This window comes from Lutjanus erythropterus, chromosome 4 (genome assembly GCF_056507025.1).
Source record: "Lutjanus erythropterus isolate fLutEry1 chromosome 4, fLutEry1.hap2, whole genome shotgun sequence".
NCBI classification, from domain to species: Eukaryota; Metazoa; Chordata; class Actinopteri; order Lutjaniformes; family Lutjanidae; genus Lutjanus; species Lutjanus erythropterus.
The window spans coordinates 38,192,964-38,211,363 of NC_139320.1; the positions used below are offsets into that span (position 1 = coordinate 38,192,964).

The 18,400-nt window shown below is 38.6% G+C and overlaps 1 protein-coding gene across 2 annotated transcripts in view; it reads right to left on the reverse strand.

The window, feature by feature from the left end:
- The window catches only part of cadm1b (cell adhesion molecule 1b), a 249,287-nt gene extending 232,613 nt beyond the window's left edge, over nucleotides 1-16,674 (reverse strand). For both annotated transcript variants that reach the window (XM_084717901.1, XM_084717900.1), the window contains exon 1: nucleotides 15,893-16,674. In XM_084717901.1, coding sequence (XP_084574027.1) covers nucleotides 15,893-15,968 — 76 coding nt within the window. In that variant the 5' untranslated portion in view covers nucleotides 15,969-16,674. The remainder of the gene's footprint in view (nucleotides 1-15,892) is intronic.
- Nucleotides 16,675-18,400: the final 1,726 nt, after the last annotated feature.

An 18,400-nucleotide genomic window follows, 5' to 3' on the forward strand; every position in this document is an offset into this window, starting at 1 on the left:
AAGATTAACAAAACATGCTAAGATAAAATACTTGCTTCTCTGACAACAACATTAGAGCCACAGTGTCCTTTGAAATTTCCATTCTTGCCCATAACTTATATATTTTGCCTGCTTCACATTAATTAGAGTTAAAATTAATGCTAGTTAGGGTCTCTTTATGGGTCGTAAGAAACCATTAATAATCTTTTAGGAGTAGATATTTATAGCAGTTAAACTGAGCAATATGTTAATGGACACTGTAAATTATAATGTTGCGGTCATCCTGCAGCCTGCCTGAGTTTCCAGAAGAGGGAACAGGGGGAAACAACTCACATCAACCAGACTATATATTTCATAGAATTTCAACTTATTCAATATATTGTCTAGGGTGCCAACTTGCTATTTGGACTGCAGTACTCATTTCTAGATGTGCAACGCTTACATATTGCTCTTTAATATATTATATCTTTGGATGGTCCAAAAAGTAAAAGATCAAATCACTGTATTTGTCTATTTTTAGGCTGTAATTATGGTTCCCCTTTGGCACCAACAGTGTAATTTTGAACGCTGTGATGCTCTGATGAAATATATCATCTAATATTGTTGAGAATCAGATCATTGGTGTCTCAGTTATTGCATATGACACACGGATGAGTGAGCAAATTATGTAGAGCGCCCCTTTGGGCTGATCAGTGTAAATTTTGATAATGTGAGATGCATCCCCAACTTCTCATAAATTCCCCCCCAGAAAATGCAGAGAAAATGTTGCTGAGCCCTGCTTAGGCCAATCAGTGCAATTTTATAAACACCTGAATGGAGCAACAAGTTAAATGTATTAAAAATCTGATCAGTGGATCAATAGAGAAATATGACTATAGATAAAGGGAAGGGTAGATCAATGAGATACTGATTAAATACAAAAAAACAGCAGAGAAGCTGCTACCATCAGATCACAGCAAGAAAGAACCACTTATTCCAATTTAGTGGCATTACAGAGTTTGTACTATACAACAAGGTAAACACTGCCATACTTCGAATGCCTGTTATTGTCATATGTAATGACAGGGTTCTGTGGAAAAACTGTGTTGATAAGTAATAAGAGTCTGTAGCCAGCAGCTCTGAGCCTGTACTTAGCCTTTGAGCGTAACGCTAACATGTGTTTAGCTGCTGCTTCACCATGTTCACCACCTTAGATTAGCTTGTTGCCATTCCAACGTTTGCAAATTAGCACTAAATAGAAAGTACAGCTGAGGCTAAATGTTATTCATTTTTTCTGGTAACTGATTATCAAGTAAAGTATTGATCAAGTTAAAATACTGACCTGATGATGGCGCTAGATGAAAAGTGAAGATATTTCAATTCACCCTGAGGGGAACATGAGTGTGTGTTAGAAATGTGGCTGCATCATCTAAAATGAAAGAATCAAAGGGTTTATAGGGTTTATCCTTTGGGCACCAGTTTGTTATGCACATGGGAGAAGTTAGCCTGCAGGGCTCTCTGCCAGAAAGTCTTTCTAACACATGGTTAAAGTTCTATCTTAATCCTTTTCCTACTGACCAAGTAGTTTTGTTGCCTAAACCTAACCAAGTTAGACTCACAAGACAGTTTCTGAAGGCTTCACTCAATACAGACTGCAGACAATCTCCCAGTTTTCATTATTAAAAGTGGATGGAAACAATTAGAGAGTTAAGAAAACTCACCACTACCAAACCAATTCAAAGTGTTTAGGGCAACCCTTCATACTGGGGTGGTGACATTGTGTGCTTACTACTGAGGGGAACGGAGGAAGAGCATCATAAGTGTCCTTTAAAAAATGTAATGTACTAGTGGCTATACTCTGTTCTTGTCACAGTTTAACATGTAGAAATCCCCTGATGATCGATAGGCGGCAAGATCTCAAATTGTCTGATATCCCAAGACTTCAGGTGCCTAAACCTAACCAAACTGCAACAGAAAACTGAAAGTAATAGCCTTAAAAAAATATAACCCAAGACAATATGGCCAACAGAAAATAATAAGTTAGTAATAAGCTTCACATGGCTGTAAAACCTCAGTCTCCAGGGTGGAAGTCCTGTATTTAGCCCACTCACCCACCACAACCTGCTCCTGGTTTAGACTTTGTTGCTCTTTATACTATGGCAAGGCAAATCAACTATATGTGAAAACCATGATATAATTGTAATTTCAAAGTGCAAAACTCCAGGCAAGCAATAGAAGAGATATGAACGATTCGAAGGTGAACTAGTGCAGTTTAATCAAGTGACAATAAAAAGATAATACACAGCAAATGCTTCCATATTTAAATGTACAATTAAATTAAATTAAATTAAGGCAATGTATTAAGTTCGGTGACAATGAAGGCCATTTAAAAGCTAAGCTAAGAAGAAATTGTTTTTCAGCCACTTCTAGGTAGTTTTTAGCTTCAAATTAAAAATGAGTCAGGGCTTGTCAAATATCATCTGGGAGGATATTCCAGGTCTGTGCTGCATGATACCTATGTCACCCTCTTAAAGCCTCTTTCTGGGCTTTCTGACAGAGAGCTTTCTGGCAGAAAGTCCTTAAGTCTAACTTCCCCCATGCGTGTTTGGCAGCAAGCGTCTCTTTGCACATTTATGAACAGGCTCAGTGAAATCATAATGTGGCAGGAGACCATTCGTGCAGCAGTGACAGAACACAGCAGATGGATTCTCCCTCCAGTCCCTGTACAACTTTATTTCAAATTTATTTGGCAATCCAGCTCACTGTAGTAAAATTTAGGGAAGGTTTAAAGGTATCAAAATTTGAATCTCATCCAGCCTGAGTAAAAACACAATTACTGGCATCTGTGTTGTTATGTGTGAGAGACAGATGAATGGTCAGACGGAGGCTGATCTGCAATACCTCCCCCAACATCACTGCAGGAGACACAAGCTTTTATCCATTTATACCGGACTGGATTCTCATTTGTTAAAATTTTTGTACAGTGCATGTTATGGCGGATATCTGCCCAATGGAGCTCTTCATTTAGAAAGTACTGTGCTTTGACGGCTCCACAGCCTTAATGGTGGTTTGTAATTGCTCCATCACCCATACTAATGTGCACTCTGCGCCCTTTTCAAAACAAAAACATTGCATTTCCCTTTTTTTTTCTCATTGTGGACCTGATTGTCACCATCTAAGCATCGCAGCCAATAGAGTGAGGTCTCTCAGATCCAGGGAACAGAGAGAACAATGTCATATTCATAAGCGGAGACATCAGCTCTCCTCCTCATTACCACAGTATAGTCATGAATGGGAGCTTCTGTCCCCACAATCATGAAAGGACCTGTCATCTGTCTGTTTCTGCTAATTGACTGTTTACTACATTTCAACACAGACAGACAGACAGACAGACAGACACATTTTTGATCGTCCTCAGTTTGTCATTCAGTTTGACACCGCTGTACAGATCGCTCACATCGAGATGTCCCAGTTGTTTTCTTCATATACACCTTATTTTGATTCTTCCATTCAACAGAACGGGTACAACTGATACAGTCTCCGTCCTCATTCGCACTCATGATCCCATCCAAGGTCAATATACAAACAGACACAAATGAATGAATAAATTCCCACGGTTAAGTTTATCAAACATTAAATTCAATTAGAAATATTGTGCATGTTTAGGAATACCTAAAGGGGAAACACACACACACAAAATAAAAAAAGTAAATGCTACATATGAGATGTATATTAGACTCCCTGCTTCGGCACCCTAACATCAGTGGTTCTCAACCTTTCTGAGTCACGACCCCCAGAATAATTAGGTTGGTGATTGTGAACCCCCACCCCCGTCTGTCCGAGAAACTCAAACACAAAAGACCGTGGCTTTGACTCTCACAACAATTAAACTTCCCAACAGCATATAAAGTAGAGCTTGGCGATACAGACAAAATCAAATACCACAATAGTCTTGTATGCAACTGCATCACTGATCAAAATAAACACTAGCCATCCCCCAAAAGTAAGGACACACCGATATGATATCAGTATCGTATCTGTCTGATACTCTACTCACATACTCATGTTTTTACTAACTAACTACATTGATACCACCACTTACGATACCACTTGACGGAAAGAAGCTTCTTCAGCACGAATAACTTGATAAAACATTTAAAGAACCAACATGATGCAGAGTTCAAGGAGTTTGCTCTAACTGTCAGCAGGAAACAGCCAATCTAATTAAACATGTTTTTGACAGTCATTATAAGAACTGTAATCAGTCCCTCCAGGAATTTGCGACGTTGCCATCACAACAGTTACTGCCACTTTAACCATTTCATCCATCGATCATGGCAGTCCCCCGCACAAACATCATACATGTGCATCTCAGTGAACTGACTCTATGGTTTATTTATTTTTTTCTGTTTTGTTTTGTGTTGATTATTTTGTCATGTGCGCTGAAAAGGACACAAGGTTTGTCGTTGCTATTGGGATCCATCAAAGCTCTTTTAAAATGTATAATTTTTGTGTTTGCCATTTTGACTGAGTTTGAGCTCCCAAAAAATGTATTTCTTTGTCTAATACCTTCCAGTTACACTTCTTTATTTACACACAAAAAGCATATTTTGTCAGAATTTTTGTAATCTTGAGGCTTTTTGGGAAGATTACTTAAAACCTTCACAGCAGAGTGTGGTTTTATTCTCCCTGGAACAAGTTGCCTTGTTTTTTTTCCATTTATAATGAATGACACAAAAAAAAAAAAAAAAAAATTTTTTTTTTTTTGCAATTTCCACCTGCTACCACAATTTTGTTGCAAAAAAACACCTAGAAACTACTACAAACCTTGATACGAAAACCTAGAAACCTTAAAATATGCCTCACAATTTCTGAGAAAAGCTGCTGCAACAATCCCCAACAAAAAATCCTGGAGGGACTAAGTCATGGCATTATTCAGTGGGTTTATATCAGTACTCAGTATCGGCAGCTACCCAAATGTAAGTTCTTCCACTTGTACTTGGTCTGAAAATATTAGATTTGATTAGATTTTTATTTTAGACATGTTAAAAGAAAAAAAAAACTATAATATACAAGTACCAAAAAAGTAACAGATGAACTTGTGTTCAGCAGCAGAAATAAATAATTCATGTCCAAAAACGAGAAGGAAGAAGTGAAAACCTCCTTTTTTATATTTCATCGATTAACTATCTGAAATGCTTAAGTAAAGTAAGTGGTATCAGCGCGTCCCTACCAAAAAATCGTTCAGACCCTTTTTTTCTTTATACATTTACTACATGACTCAAAGTGACAGCACGTCGACAGCAGCAGCACTCCTGTGACCTTGACAAAACAACCAGCTACAGTGTTTACTTCAAGGTCCCGCAGTAAAGTACGTGGACAAAAACCCTTGTACCCATGCAGCACCCAAGGTGATGTTTTTAAGGAGAGATTGGACTCTTTCAGCGGCTGAAAAGAATATAAAGTCAAGGATAGTGAGAGATTTTCAGCACCCAACGCTGACCTCCATAACCAACTTCTTTGAGTGTAAACTGGCTGAAACCTCTGACTCTGGAAGGACAAACCAAAGTGAAATCTGCCTATTCACTCCAAGCCGCAAAGACCCTCAGCTCCCACATCGCATTGTACGAGCCATCTCTAAAAAGAGTGTGAAGTTTGAGCACGGACACACATTCACACGCTCAGACAAGGTAATAATGGTTTAAATACATTCGATTTACAGGTTAGACCTTGTGCCTTCACACACAACCACGGCGGGGAGAGCAGAAAACACAGCCCGGAGGTGTGATGATGTCCTCAGCAGAGCCCACGTCTCTCTTCTTTGTTACATCTGATACCAGCGGCGAAAATTCCTCCCATGCATCAGCTGCCAATTCCTTGCCAGCCCCTCCCTGTTCAGCAGTATGATTAGCTGCCACCGCATAAAGTAGTGCCATGCATTATCTCGCAATTAGAGTGAGGCTTATTAGGCAGAGTTTAATGTAAATTTAATGAGCAATAAATTCAATTTCTTTAAATAGAAGAGTTTATTATTCTTACAAATGATGTACTGTGGTGATTTCAATGTACAGGCGATGAAATACTTCACAAGCGCGGGCACGTATCAATGGGCCATTAAGTGTGGTATTAAATGTATCCTGAAACACGGTCGTGTGTAAGTGCTATTTTATACAGACAGCAGAGGGAGAAGAACACTTCAGAGATGGAGCTGATGTACTGCGTGTGGTTATGTGTGGAGCTGAAACAACTGATCAATTGTTTGAGTCATTTTTCGAGAGAAGATGCTAAACATTCTCTGGTTTCAGCTTCTCAGTTACTTATGTGATAGTAAACTGCTATTTCTCTTTTGCTGCCCTGTCTTCTTTGTATTACGTGTTTGCGTCTTTTTTAATTTTACCCTAATTTTGTCTTGGCCTCACTGTTTGGTTGTCTGTTGTTATACTTCCTCCTGGGTATATCCTGCTCTGGCTCTGGCTGCCGAAGCACATTGTGAACTCTGTCGTAAAGGTGTAAAGGTCTGTTTTAAAGGTGCAATATACATAAAGTTATTATTACAGTATTATTGTTAAGTTTTGCAGGGAAGCTCATTGCATTCTCTTGGGGAAAAAAAACCTCCCTTTTCTGAATAATTTTTCAGAAAAATTTTTTGGAAATCATTTTTCACGTTAAAAAAAATTGGTTCTGTTTTTCTGAATTAATGAGATACCTCCAGCAGGTTCTCTGTGCCCAGGGCCGGCTCTCAGCCCCCTCACAGCCTGTCCTAAACCTTATAACCAGCCTCCAGCAGGCCCCGGCAGGAAAAACAGAAACAAAATTATTGTCTCAATAATTCAAAAAAACACTTGTGCATGCAATACACTTTCATAGTTTTGACTGCTGATTGGACAAAAAGCAAAAAAAATTGAACGTGTCACCCCATCTTTATAGAGGTGCTGCACACTTAAACATGTTTTTGAGCTTTAAAGTAAATGATAACACTGTACTGTGATGAAAACACACTAATCCTGGTGTTAATACTGACATTCCTCACCTAATTCATTAAAATGCCACCTTCTGTTTTAAATCATTCTGAAACTTGCGAGGCCAATACTGACAGAGAGACGGGCCATTTGGGACAAATTTACATCATCAAATGTATATCAAAAAGGAAAGTTGAAGCCTTCTAAATGGAAATGGGCAGCCCAGGCCACTGGGCAACTCCTGCCTCACAGCCCATTATCCACTTTTTAGCATTTTTCAAAATTATACAGTTGGTTAGGCTCAGACCTGGGGATGAAGTTACACTTTATGTTTTATTATTTTTTGACATGCTGTCAATCAGACAACCATTCAGTTAATCAGGAAAGTAATCAGCAGTTTAAGCTACAATATGGATGATCATTAGTTTAGTCTCTGCTGTAACTAAGTACATTTACTCAAGTGCTGTACTTAAATAAAATGATGATCTACTTGCACTTGAATATTTCTGTGTAATTACCTCTCAGTGCTGTTTGTCAGTAGGATTACAGGAAATCTACTGGCCTTATTTTCATGAAAATTGGTTGAAGGGTGTAGCACAGGCCAAAGAAGAACCCATTAAATTTTGGAGCAGATCCGAATAATGGGGTGGATATACTAATAATTTTTTAATATTGTGAGGTAGATATATTGGCCTTGGCGGAGATCTGCGCTCCCAAGTGCCCTTCTAGTGTTACTTTACAGCTCTACTTTACTACATTTGAGAGGCAAATATAAAACTTTATACTCCACTACATTTATTATACGGCTGCAGTTACTAGTTACTTTACAGAAGAACATTTTACACTTGAAGCTAATGAGGGGAGAGTAAGAACAAGGTTGCATTTTATAGATTTAATTACCCAACACTATATAAAGAAGTTCAAATTAGCCCAAACTGCTTACACTACTGTTAATGCATCAGTAAAATTAATCCAGTAAAATATTTTATTGTATAAAGCTCTATTCACACAGGACTAGTTATCACCTAAGGATGGGTATCAAGGCCCAGTACCAAATTGGTACCAGTCACTGACTGGTCAATACTAAAGTATTGATAAGCTCCCGGACAGACAGTACTGCTATCGGTATTTATGAAATGTTAATTCACTCTAAAGGCAACATTCAGAGAGAATCAGGCACTGCATTGATCAGCTGCAGGGCTCTGCAGGGGTGTGGAGGGTGTTTATTTGTGCTTAGAACACCACTGCTGTGAAACAATCAGGAAATAATGTTTTATTTCTCTGATTCAGTGGACTCTGACCATCAGCCTGCATCCCGCGCGCTCGCTCGGTCCGCCTTTTCCTCTCAAACACATCGACACAAACCAAACAAAGCTTCTTGGCGTAGCTATTTTTCTGCAACATCTGAGGACAGAGGTAGACGCCAAAGCTGGACACACAGAATAAAACAAGCAAGGACACAACGGGAAGAGATCGGGTCGTGTTTCTACAAAAGTTGACTCTGATTCTACTTTTCCTCCACATGACACTGTCTTTTTTTTTTTTTTTAAATGGCATCCCCTCCTGCTAACGTTGCCTTAGTCTCGGCGAGACAAGAGACACAGAAAGTGAACGTAGCAGTGAAGAGCAGTGTGTCTGTACAATTCACAACTCAGGCCAAACTCTTGTGTTTTGAATGCTGCTGGAGGGGCTAACTGTTAGCCCCGAAGTAGCTACAACTCCGACACAGACTCACTTAAGGTGGACTGACCTTTAAAGTTATTCTCATTTCAGTGAGAAGCTGCTTCCTTTGCTCAGGAGACGACCACAGCCTTTAAACCCAGTTACGCCAATTACCCCAAAGTTGTTGAGAATAGTTAAAAGTCTGATGTTTTTTCCCACATTTTCACACACCATGTCTTTATTTTTTGCATCATTATGTAAATTAGTATTGATAAGTGTATCTACAAGTATCGATAATGATACCCATTCCTGCTTGGGACCTCTAGTAATTTGGGTTAATTGGTTGTCTGTGATCTTAATGCTGAGAGAATCTGACATGTCTATCAGTTGTAAAGTAAAAAAATCATTGCAAATTACCTGCCATATTTCACCAAACCCAGGTGTCATGTCATAATATTACAACGTACAAATCAGTATCGCAGTTTGTTTTTTCAAGGTATTTTGTCTTCTTCATACACACACACACACACACACACACACACACACTTTTTTGAAAGAAAGTTTTGACAGCATTTTGGGTTCAAATCCAGGAGGCTCACTGCTCCGGAAGCAGATGTTACACACCAACTTGACATACAGGAATTATTAGAGCGGATAACAGACTTCACTTATGCCAACATGCCACACGATACACAAATTCGGGGTCTAAATTACACAAGCTCCCCTGGTAATACTTGTCCTGTGTGAGCAAGGCTTGATAATATAACACCCACAGGGGAGAGTTTTCTGCACAGGCTAAAGATAAGTGTAACTTTTCTTTAAGTATATTTTGCTGTTTTCGCTGTTTCTTGTTTATAATTGTAATACACTGTTGTGTTGCTACCTATACTTGAGTTAAGGATCTGAATATTTCTACTACCACTGCCTGTAGCTCTTTGCTTCTTCTAATGACCTTCTCTTTAGCATTCGACAGGAGTTTGCATACACAGGTATGAATCCTGCGGGTCTGAGTACTCACCACTGACTCAGAGAGATCAACCTGTGAGGTAACATGAGGAAATAAAACACTATCAACCTGCAGGACACACACACACACACACACTGTAAGCAAACACAAATTGAGGGCAGAGCAGCACAGTGCGAGCAGATTTTCAGCAGCATCTTGTTTCAAAGCAAAACCCCACCACCATAAGCAGTGAGAGACGGACGGACATCCTCAATTACTCATCGCGTCACGTGCCAACTGGCAAACGGAGAGCACCGTAACAACTGTATGTTTCCTTTTGTTTCCCTGAGATCCCGTCCTTCAGCGGCGCCTTGAGGCTTCATGACAGCTCCTATTGATCCACTTCGCCATCACTCAGCCCTGACGAATGACTTTAAGCTGGCAATAAGTGGGATTATGCAACCTTCTGAAATTCGACCATCTGATACGCTACAACAGGCCGAGCCCCGGGAGACGCAGGAGGAGAAATACTGCAAACAGATTCTTTGTTAAAATGCAAAGTCTCAGCGTTTCATAACACGAGGCAGCAGCTCTTTAGCTCCATGACTCACTCTGTAGAGAACAAGTTTCTCAGACACTTTAATTACACGCTCAGAAATACAGGGGATAACTAGAACCACACAGCGTTCTACACCTTGGCCCCGCAGCAGAACCCTTTATGGTTGCTGGTGTCTTTTCTAATGGTTTCACTTGGAACCTTTTCAGAGTGTTCTAGAACCCAAGATAAGGGGTTATACCTAGAACCGTCTATGGAAGGGTTCACCCAGAACCCCCTGTGAGAGGTTCTACCGAGAACCCTTCTAAGTAATTTTTATAGTAAAACAGTTTTATCTACAATTCTATATTCTAAGCATTTCACCTAGAACCCACTCAGGGTGTTCTATTGAGAATCTTTTTATATTTCAAGGGTTTTACCTGGAACACACCAAGGGGGTTCTACTGAGAACTTTTTTGTATTCCAGGGTTTATTTCAAGAACTCATCCTAGTTCTACTGAGAATCCTTTTATATTGTGGTACAAAAAACCCTTGACGATACCTAGAACCATCTGTGAAAGTTTTCACCCAGAACCAGAGGCTCTACTGAGAACCCTTCTGTGGTGTAATAGTTCCACCCAGAACTCTGACTGGGGGTTCTATCCAAACCCTTTCAACCCTCCAAAGGTTTTATGCAGAACCCACTCAGGGAGAACATTTTATTTTTTAAGGATTTTATCTAGAACTCATCCTCAGAGGTTCTGTTAAGAACCCCTTTATATTATGGTACAAAGAACTCTTAACAGAAGAGTTCCTCAACAATCATTCATGAAATGTTTCCTGGATGAAAATGGTTCTTAATGAAACCATTGGTCTTAAAAAAAAGGGTTCTTCAGAAGAAAATAGTTCTGGGTAGAACCTTTTGGATCCCTTATTTTTCAGAGTGCAGCCCTCTTTCTTTATCTTTATAATAAAAACTCGACACCTCTGGTGTCAAGCAGTGATCCAGTTAGTGGGATTTTGTTTTCCTCTCGTCAGATTTAGAGACAAAGTTCAAATCCACTGATTCTGGATTATTAACAAAGAAAAATAGGAAGCTGTCAGAAAGCAGACTGTCAGCACTTCACAAAGCAGGAGCCGGGGTCCTGTTTTTGCTCCCAGCAGCTGGCACAAAGACAATCAAACAAATGAAAAGCCTCAGGTCAGATCAGTCCATCTCTGGCTGAGGGGATTTCACCTGAACCAAGAGACCGCATCGGTTTCCTGATGCTCCAACCCCTCGCTGTGTGCAGCTCGGGGGTTATTGCGTATTCACGATGCATTATTTTATTTGACTGAGAGGTTAATTAACTTAATGTGACAAGGAGGCGCTAGACAATGCTGTAAATGTCATTCAACTGCTATTCAACACAAACCATAATAAATTCAACAACTGTGAAATGAAAGCCGTGTAAGCAGTGAGCTGGAAAGGAAAAAAGAACAAAAAAAAAAAAAAACAATCCGTATTAGTAAGCTCATTTTGGGAACAGGCTGTCAATCACAACACTCACAAAACTAGAGCTACAACGATTAACCAATTAGTTGTCAACTATTATATTAATCAACAATTATTTTAACAATCAGTGAATCCAAATTCTCTCATTTCAGCTTCGCAAAAAGTTAATATTTTTTGGTTTCTTTATTTTTCTCTGACAGAAAACTGAATTATGTTGACTATTTTCATTGTCAATTAATCCGTTGACTATTTTATGGATTAATCAATTAGTTGTTTGCTCTGTAAAATGTCAGAAAATGGTGAAAATATGGATCACAAATGTCTTGATTTGTTCACAACCCAAAGATAGTCAGTTTAATGTCATAGAATAGTAAAGAAACCAGAAAATATTCACATTTAAGAACCTGAAATCAGAGAATTATCAATTAATTAAATGACTTTTTTCTTTAATTTGTGACAGCTAATAGATTAATCATTGCAGCTCTAAATTGAATATCTTTGGGTTGTGAACAAAACATTTGTGATGAACATTTTTCAACATTTTATGGACCAAACAACTAATCAGTGAATCAAGAAAATAACTGACAGATTAATCATCAATGAAAATAATTGGTTGCAGGTCTGTTTACTAGTAACTTAGTTTTAATCTCACCATACACATGCTGCAACAATTAATCAATTAATGAGTAAGTTGTCATGTAATTAATCAAAATTCTGATTGTAGTGTCTTAAATGTGAAAATTTTCATTTGTCGTCTCAGACGTCTTTTCACCTTTTTCTCACCCACCTAAAATGTGGACCAATGTGTCACAAAACACACATTTGTTTCATCATTCTGATACTGATTAGTGTGATGACATTTCTCCAAAGTCATATTTCACTGCTGGGTGAAATCTGGTCCACACAAAGACAGAATTTCAACATATTTAATGTTTCAAATAAAATGTCAGAAATAGGAACTATACCGGCAGCCAACAAGAAGCTTCCAGGACATCATAATGGGACAAGTTCTTAATATAAAGTAAAGAAATTGCACTTATTGCTGCAGCCTAATGCTCATACGCATGTACTTAGGTGTGTCTGTTACAGCTCTGATGGTATATGCACCAGGACGTAGTATAAAGAGCGACATAGAGGATTAGATGAACAGAAAGATGCAGTATCTGAGTGGGTTAAACACAAGACTTTAATCCAGGTGACTGGGGTTTGAGTCGTGTGTGTGGCTGAGTGATTTCTACCAAACTGCCATATGGTGATGTCCACAGTGAAACTCAGCGATGAATGACGACATTGCTTTATACTTTTTATATCTGCATATATTTGATGCTAATTACAAATTAAGCAGGGCTTCATGCAGCTTTACTTTAAGTAAATCAGATGCAAGGTGTTATTATAATAAACCCATCCTTCATTTTTTGAGCTCTCTGCCTGACATTCCTAAAATATATATTCATCAGTTCTAAGGCATGATGTTACGATGGTAGAGAGCTCACTGGACGATGACTGTCAGGCATCGTGATGGACGATGGCATCATCCATCTGTCCAACCCAGTGTGGCGGTTATTTTTTCTGGCTTTCAACTGAGATATTTGGATGTAGTTTCTTAGTTAGGGTCCGAAGTGACGATCGGCTTTGATCCACAGACTGTAGAGGATGAAAAATGTCTGTAGTGCAAATCTGGGTGAAATATTGTCTAAATGAGAACCTGCAATTAACATCTTCAGACTGTCAGAGAAAAAAACTTTCACTTTTGAACCTATTCTGAATGTCTTTTCACCAGTGACTATAGTTGTTTTTCAAACATCTTCTCAACAGAAAAATGCTCACTGGGAAGCTTCTTAAATGTGAGTATTTTCTTGTTTCTCTCTGACAGTAAACTGAACATATTTGGGTTGTGAACAAAACAAAATATTTGAGAGGGTCATATTGAGCTTTGAGAAACATGGCTCGACATTTTTAACATTTTCTGACATTTAATGGACCAGCAAACTAATTGATTAATAGAGGAAATAATCGGCAGATTAATCAATAAGGAAAATAATCTTTAGTTGCAGCCCTTTTGGGAGAAGGTTGTCAGTCTCTGCACACACACACACACACACACACACACACATGCACACACGCTTTGATGAGTTTCTGCAGACCGGTTGATGGCTGATTTAAGACCATGATTGTGATGATTATTATTAGTTGTTGTTAGCTGTCAACCTTTAAATAAATTAGAAACAACTTTCATAATCGATTAAACAGTTTGAGCAATTTTGTAAACAAAAAAGTCCAAATTCTCTGACTTCAGCTTCTTAAATGGGAATATTTTGTGTTTTCTTTTCTCCTCTATAACAAACTCAATATCTTTGACTTGAGGGGAAAAAACAAGACATTTGAAAGCATCAACTTGGGCACTGATCAACATTTGTCAATACTTTCCGACATTTTTGGGGGCTGCAACTAACAATTATTTTCATTGTTGATTCATCTCTTGATTAATCGATTAGAAGAAAAGATTGTGAAAAATGTCGGTTTGCGTTTCCCAAAGCCTAAACTGATGTCCTCAAATATCTTGTTTTGTCCTCAGCCCAAAAATATTCAGTTAACTGTCATAGAAAAGCAGATGAACCACAGAGTACTGACATTTAAGAGGCTGGAATCAGAGAATTTTGACTTTTTTTCTTAGAAAATGACTCAAAACAATTCATTGATTATTAATATATTGGTGATTTACTTAATAGTTGACAGCAGTTAAACTGATCCATCCTTTGGATTGCAGACAAAACAAGACATTTGAGAATGTTGTGTTGAGCTTTGTTTCACCATTTTCTGACATTTATGGACCAGAAATTGATTAATTGAGAAAATAATTGACAGATTTATTAATAATAAACCCATTAGTTGCATTCCTAAGTAACTTAATTTTGGGAGCAGGTTGTCAATCTCACACACTCACCTTGGCAATCACTAATAAAGAAAGTGAAAACTTTTTAAATGATATTTTTTTAATAGTATTGATTGTTATGGGGTTTTTTTTTTTCAGAAAAAAAAATCAAAATTCTCTGATTTTAGCTTTTCAAGTGTGAATTTTTCTGGCTTATTAAGTCCTCCCTGACAGCAAACTGAATATCTTTGGGTTGTAGTCAACATTTTCTGACATTTTATGGACCAAACAACTAATCGATCAATTGAAAAATTATTGGTAACCTGATTTTTGGGGAGTATTGTCAGTCTCCCACCACACAGAGAGATGCTTTGATGAGTTTTGTGCAGACCTGTTGATGGCTGGTGCAGATATTGTACAGTGAGTAACCACTAATGTCAACGTCTGAAACGGGAATTAACCCAGTGAGAACTCGCTGTAGTAGTTTTCACGTGTAAACCTGCCATCATCGCAACTGTTGCTTTGCCATTTCAACAACCGCGGGGACTGACAGCGCCACAACACGTCCATCCTACCAGCTGGGAGGGATTTAAAGCGGCTGCAAACTGACATTTTAACCGCTTCACATGCGTCAGTTATTGTCAGCGCGGAGACGTTTTCCAGGAAAAAAAAAAAAAGAGAGAGAGAAAAAAAAAAAAAAACACTGACGCATGCAACTCTGATGCAACCACGGTGGAATAACGGGGGAATGATCGGACTGTATGAGGACTGACTGCGATGAATGCACATTTTAGGTTGTAAAGCAGCGACATGGCACAGATTTACATCTCACTGACAGACAGACAGACAGACAGACAGACAGGCAGCAGAAGCAGGAGGAGGAGGAGAAGTGAAGAAGACTGCGGACTGGAACACACACACACACTGGCATCAGAGGCTGCAGTTGTGTGGCCAGAGGACACTGAAGCTGCAATGCGTGTTTTTCCTCCAAAGCGCACCTGAAGCGCAGAGATTTGAAGACAGTGGGATGAGTTGAAGGTTTTTATGCGGTTTGACTGAAGGATACAAGCGCGTTTGAGTGTGAACAATAAAGAGACACGTTTCAGTGAGCAACTTGCCCTGTAGCTCTAAATACTGTACGAGCATTGCCACTGCTGAGACTTTCCCTCCGCTTGTGCACTAACACTACTTTTTTACAGCCTATTGCAGCAGTAAAACTCAGGACAACACCCCATCAATCAGCGCTAAAATCTGCAAATAACTCGCCCGAAACACCGCAGATATTTCGCACTCAAAGCAGCACTAAGTGATGCTGAGATTTAACGGGGAAGCTTGTGCGCATCTAGCGCGCAAACGCACCACAACTTCTCCCCGCCGGTACTCTTCTGTAGCTCTTTAGCTGTGCGAGGGGGTAATTCTGCAGCACAGACACACACATACACACACAGACAGCACAAAAACTTACCTTTGTGAAGAAACGCCGCTGAAATCACGAAAACAGAGAGAGAAATAGCGAGAGATCCGCTCCCCGTGATCGCCATGTTGGACACCTGCTTGAGACTGGCGGCGCTAAATCACCTAGAGACGGCCATGGGATGAAAATGTAGACACATGAGAGGCGGAGGGAGGGCTCAAAGCAGGGAGCCTGCTATCATATTGGGCTGCATTATGTTGCAATGACATCCAGGCCTATAAAATAATATATTAAAGGTGTATTACAGTGACACATGCAGGAGAATTTTATAATTTAGAGTAAAAAGTGTGAAATTGCGCACAAAAGACACGCACTAAATCCCTATAGGAATATTACAGAGATACCACGGGAAGTGTAAAATACAATGAAGCGCGGTGAGGTAACCATAAACTCACCACCGAGAACCACAGACACTTTATATGAATATTATAGTAATTTTCTTTTATGGTTATAGTCTGTTAGTTCATGTGGGTGAGACCAACCTATACTCAACTGGCTGCACTGGAGCACAAATACTACTGAGCCAAAACATGCATGAGCATTCAGTTTATGTTTATTATACAGTAGTAGCGGTGTAAAGTGCTGTTTGTTAAATGAACTGTGTGTTCCAGTCTGTTTTAGGACATTTTAAAGGCTGCAGAGAAGCCAAAAGGATGCATTTTATGTGGAAATCACACATTTATGTTGCTTTTTCTACGTCAGACTGTAACATGTTGAGTTTAATATGTATTCACTGATGTGTTAGCGTATAAGCCTGTTTAATTAAAGGAATAATCATAAAGTTTGGTGAAACTCCGGTTCTGAGGTCATTTTGTTCAATGCCTACTCAAAGAGCGCCCCCTTTTCTTTAAATTGTGTATTGCATTTTATAATTGTAGCTGACAGTGCTGGAGAGGTTGCATGCTCATGGTTGCATGCTGTGCATTATGTGAGGAATGGTCATGCAGCTCGCAAACAGTGAAGTAGGGGAGACCGGGGCCCACTGTTACTTTTTAAATATTTATTAGACAGTAGTTGGTCCAGTAGTGGTGTTGCTAAATAAACTGTGTGTTACAGTCTATTTTCTGACATTTTAAAGGCTGCAAATGAAGAAAAGATGACTTTTTTGTGAGGAAAACTTTTGGAGTCACACTGTAACATGTTAAGTTAAAAAATTACTCACTTTTGTGCTCAACCATATACAAGCCTGTTTAATTAAAGGAATAATCAGTAAAGTTTGGTGAAACTCGGGTTCTCAAGTGATTATGTTCAATGCTCAAAGAGCACCCCCATTTATTTAAATGGTGTATTGCATTTTATAATAGTGGCTGATATATAGACATATTTGTGCATTATATGAGGAATGTCCATGCAGCTTTCAAACGGTTTGCAGGGGAGACTGGGGGCCAGTGTAACATTTATTTTAAAAGATTTACTTAATAACAGCCCATTAGAAATACATTAGTCATCTTTTGATATGAGAAACATAAACATGCACATTAATTAATAATACAATTAATATATTTTTACAACAAGCTCATTGAATGCAAGAAGTCAGAGTGTTACAGTTACCTCCTTTGTTGGGGGCAGTTGTAAAAGTCGTTGGGGGCAACTGTAACAATGAAAAAAAGAGTCATACTGTCCTCCCTAAGTTTTTCATTTTTGAATCAAACTCAGACTCTTAAGTTTTGCTCTTTTCACAATCGTTTGTTGAGATAATTTACTTTTCCTCTTAGAAAAGCTTGAATCCTTGAATTTTAGAAACAAAAAAATGTATTTCAGAAATAGATAGGCAAGTGAATAATTTAATATTTTCATTTGCAAGAATTTGTAAGGTTCACAGCTAAATATTAACTTTTTTTCAAAACTAAATGCAGACTTTTGGGACATTCTCAGACTCAAAGATTCAAAATTATCTAAAGAAGAAAAGTAAATTATCTCAATTAAAGATTACAGGTCAGCAAAAGGTTTTTGACTTTATTTCAATACTTAATGGCTCCTTTTGTACTTAAGACAGTTGACTTAAATTCTGAGTTTTCGCAACTTTTTTTTTTTTTTTTACAGTGATGACCAGGGGAATGATAAAAAAAAATATGCAACATCCATTAGTAGATGTTTTTCCTATCAATGTTAATGGTCAACAACAAAAAATGTGCAGTGTGGGGCAGTAAACTTTTTTCAGTCTCTGAAGTGGGGCACTGTAAGTCAAACTGAGTTTAAAATGTGTTCACTGAGGCTTTGTGGCTTTATGTTGGTGCTTAACCATATAAAAACTGGTTAATTAAAGGAATAATCAGTAAAGTTTGGTGAAACTATGGTTCTCAGGCCATTTTGTTCAATGCCTACTCACAGAGCGCCCCCTGTTCTTTGAATGGTGTATTACATGTTATAATTGTAGCTGACACTTGGAGCTGGAGAGGTGTCATGCTCCTTGAAATTGGTTTGAAAAAATCACATCAGAATTTCCCATTTTAAAATCACACTGCTCGAATGGAAATGAAATACCAGAGATTATTAATA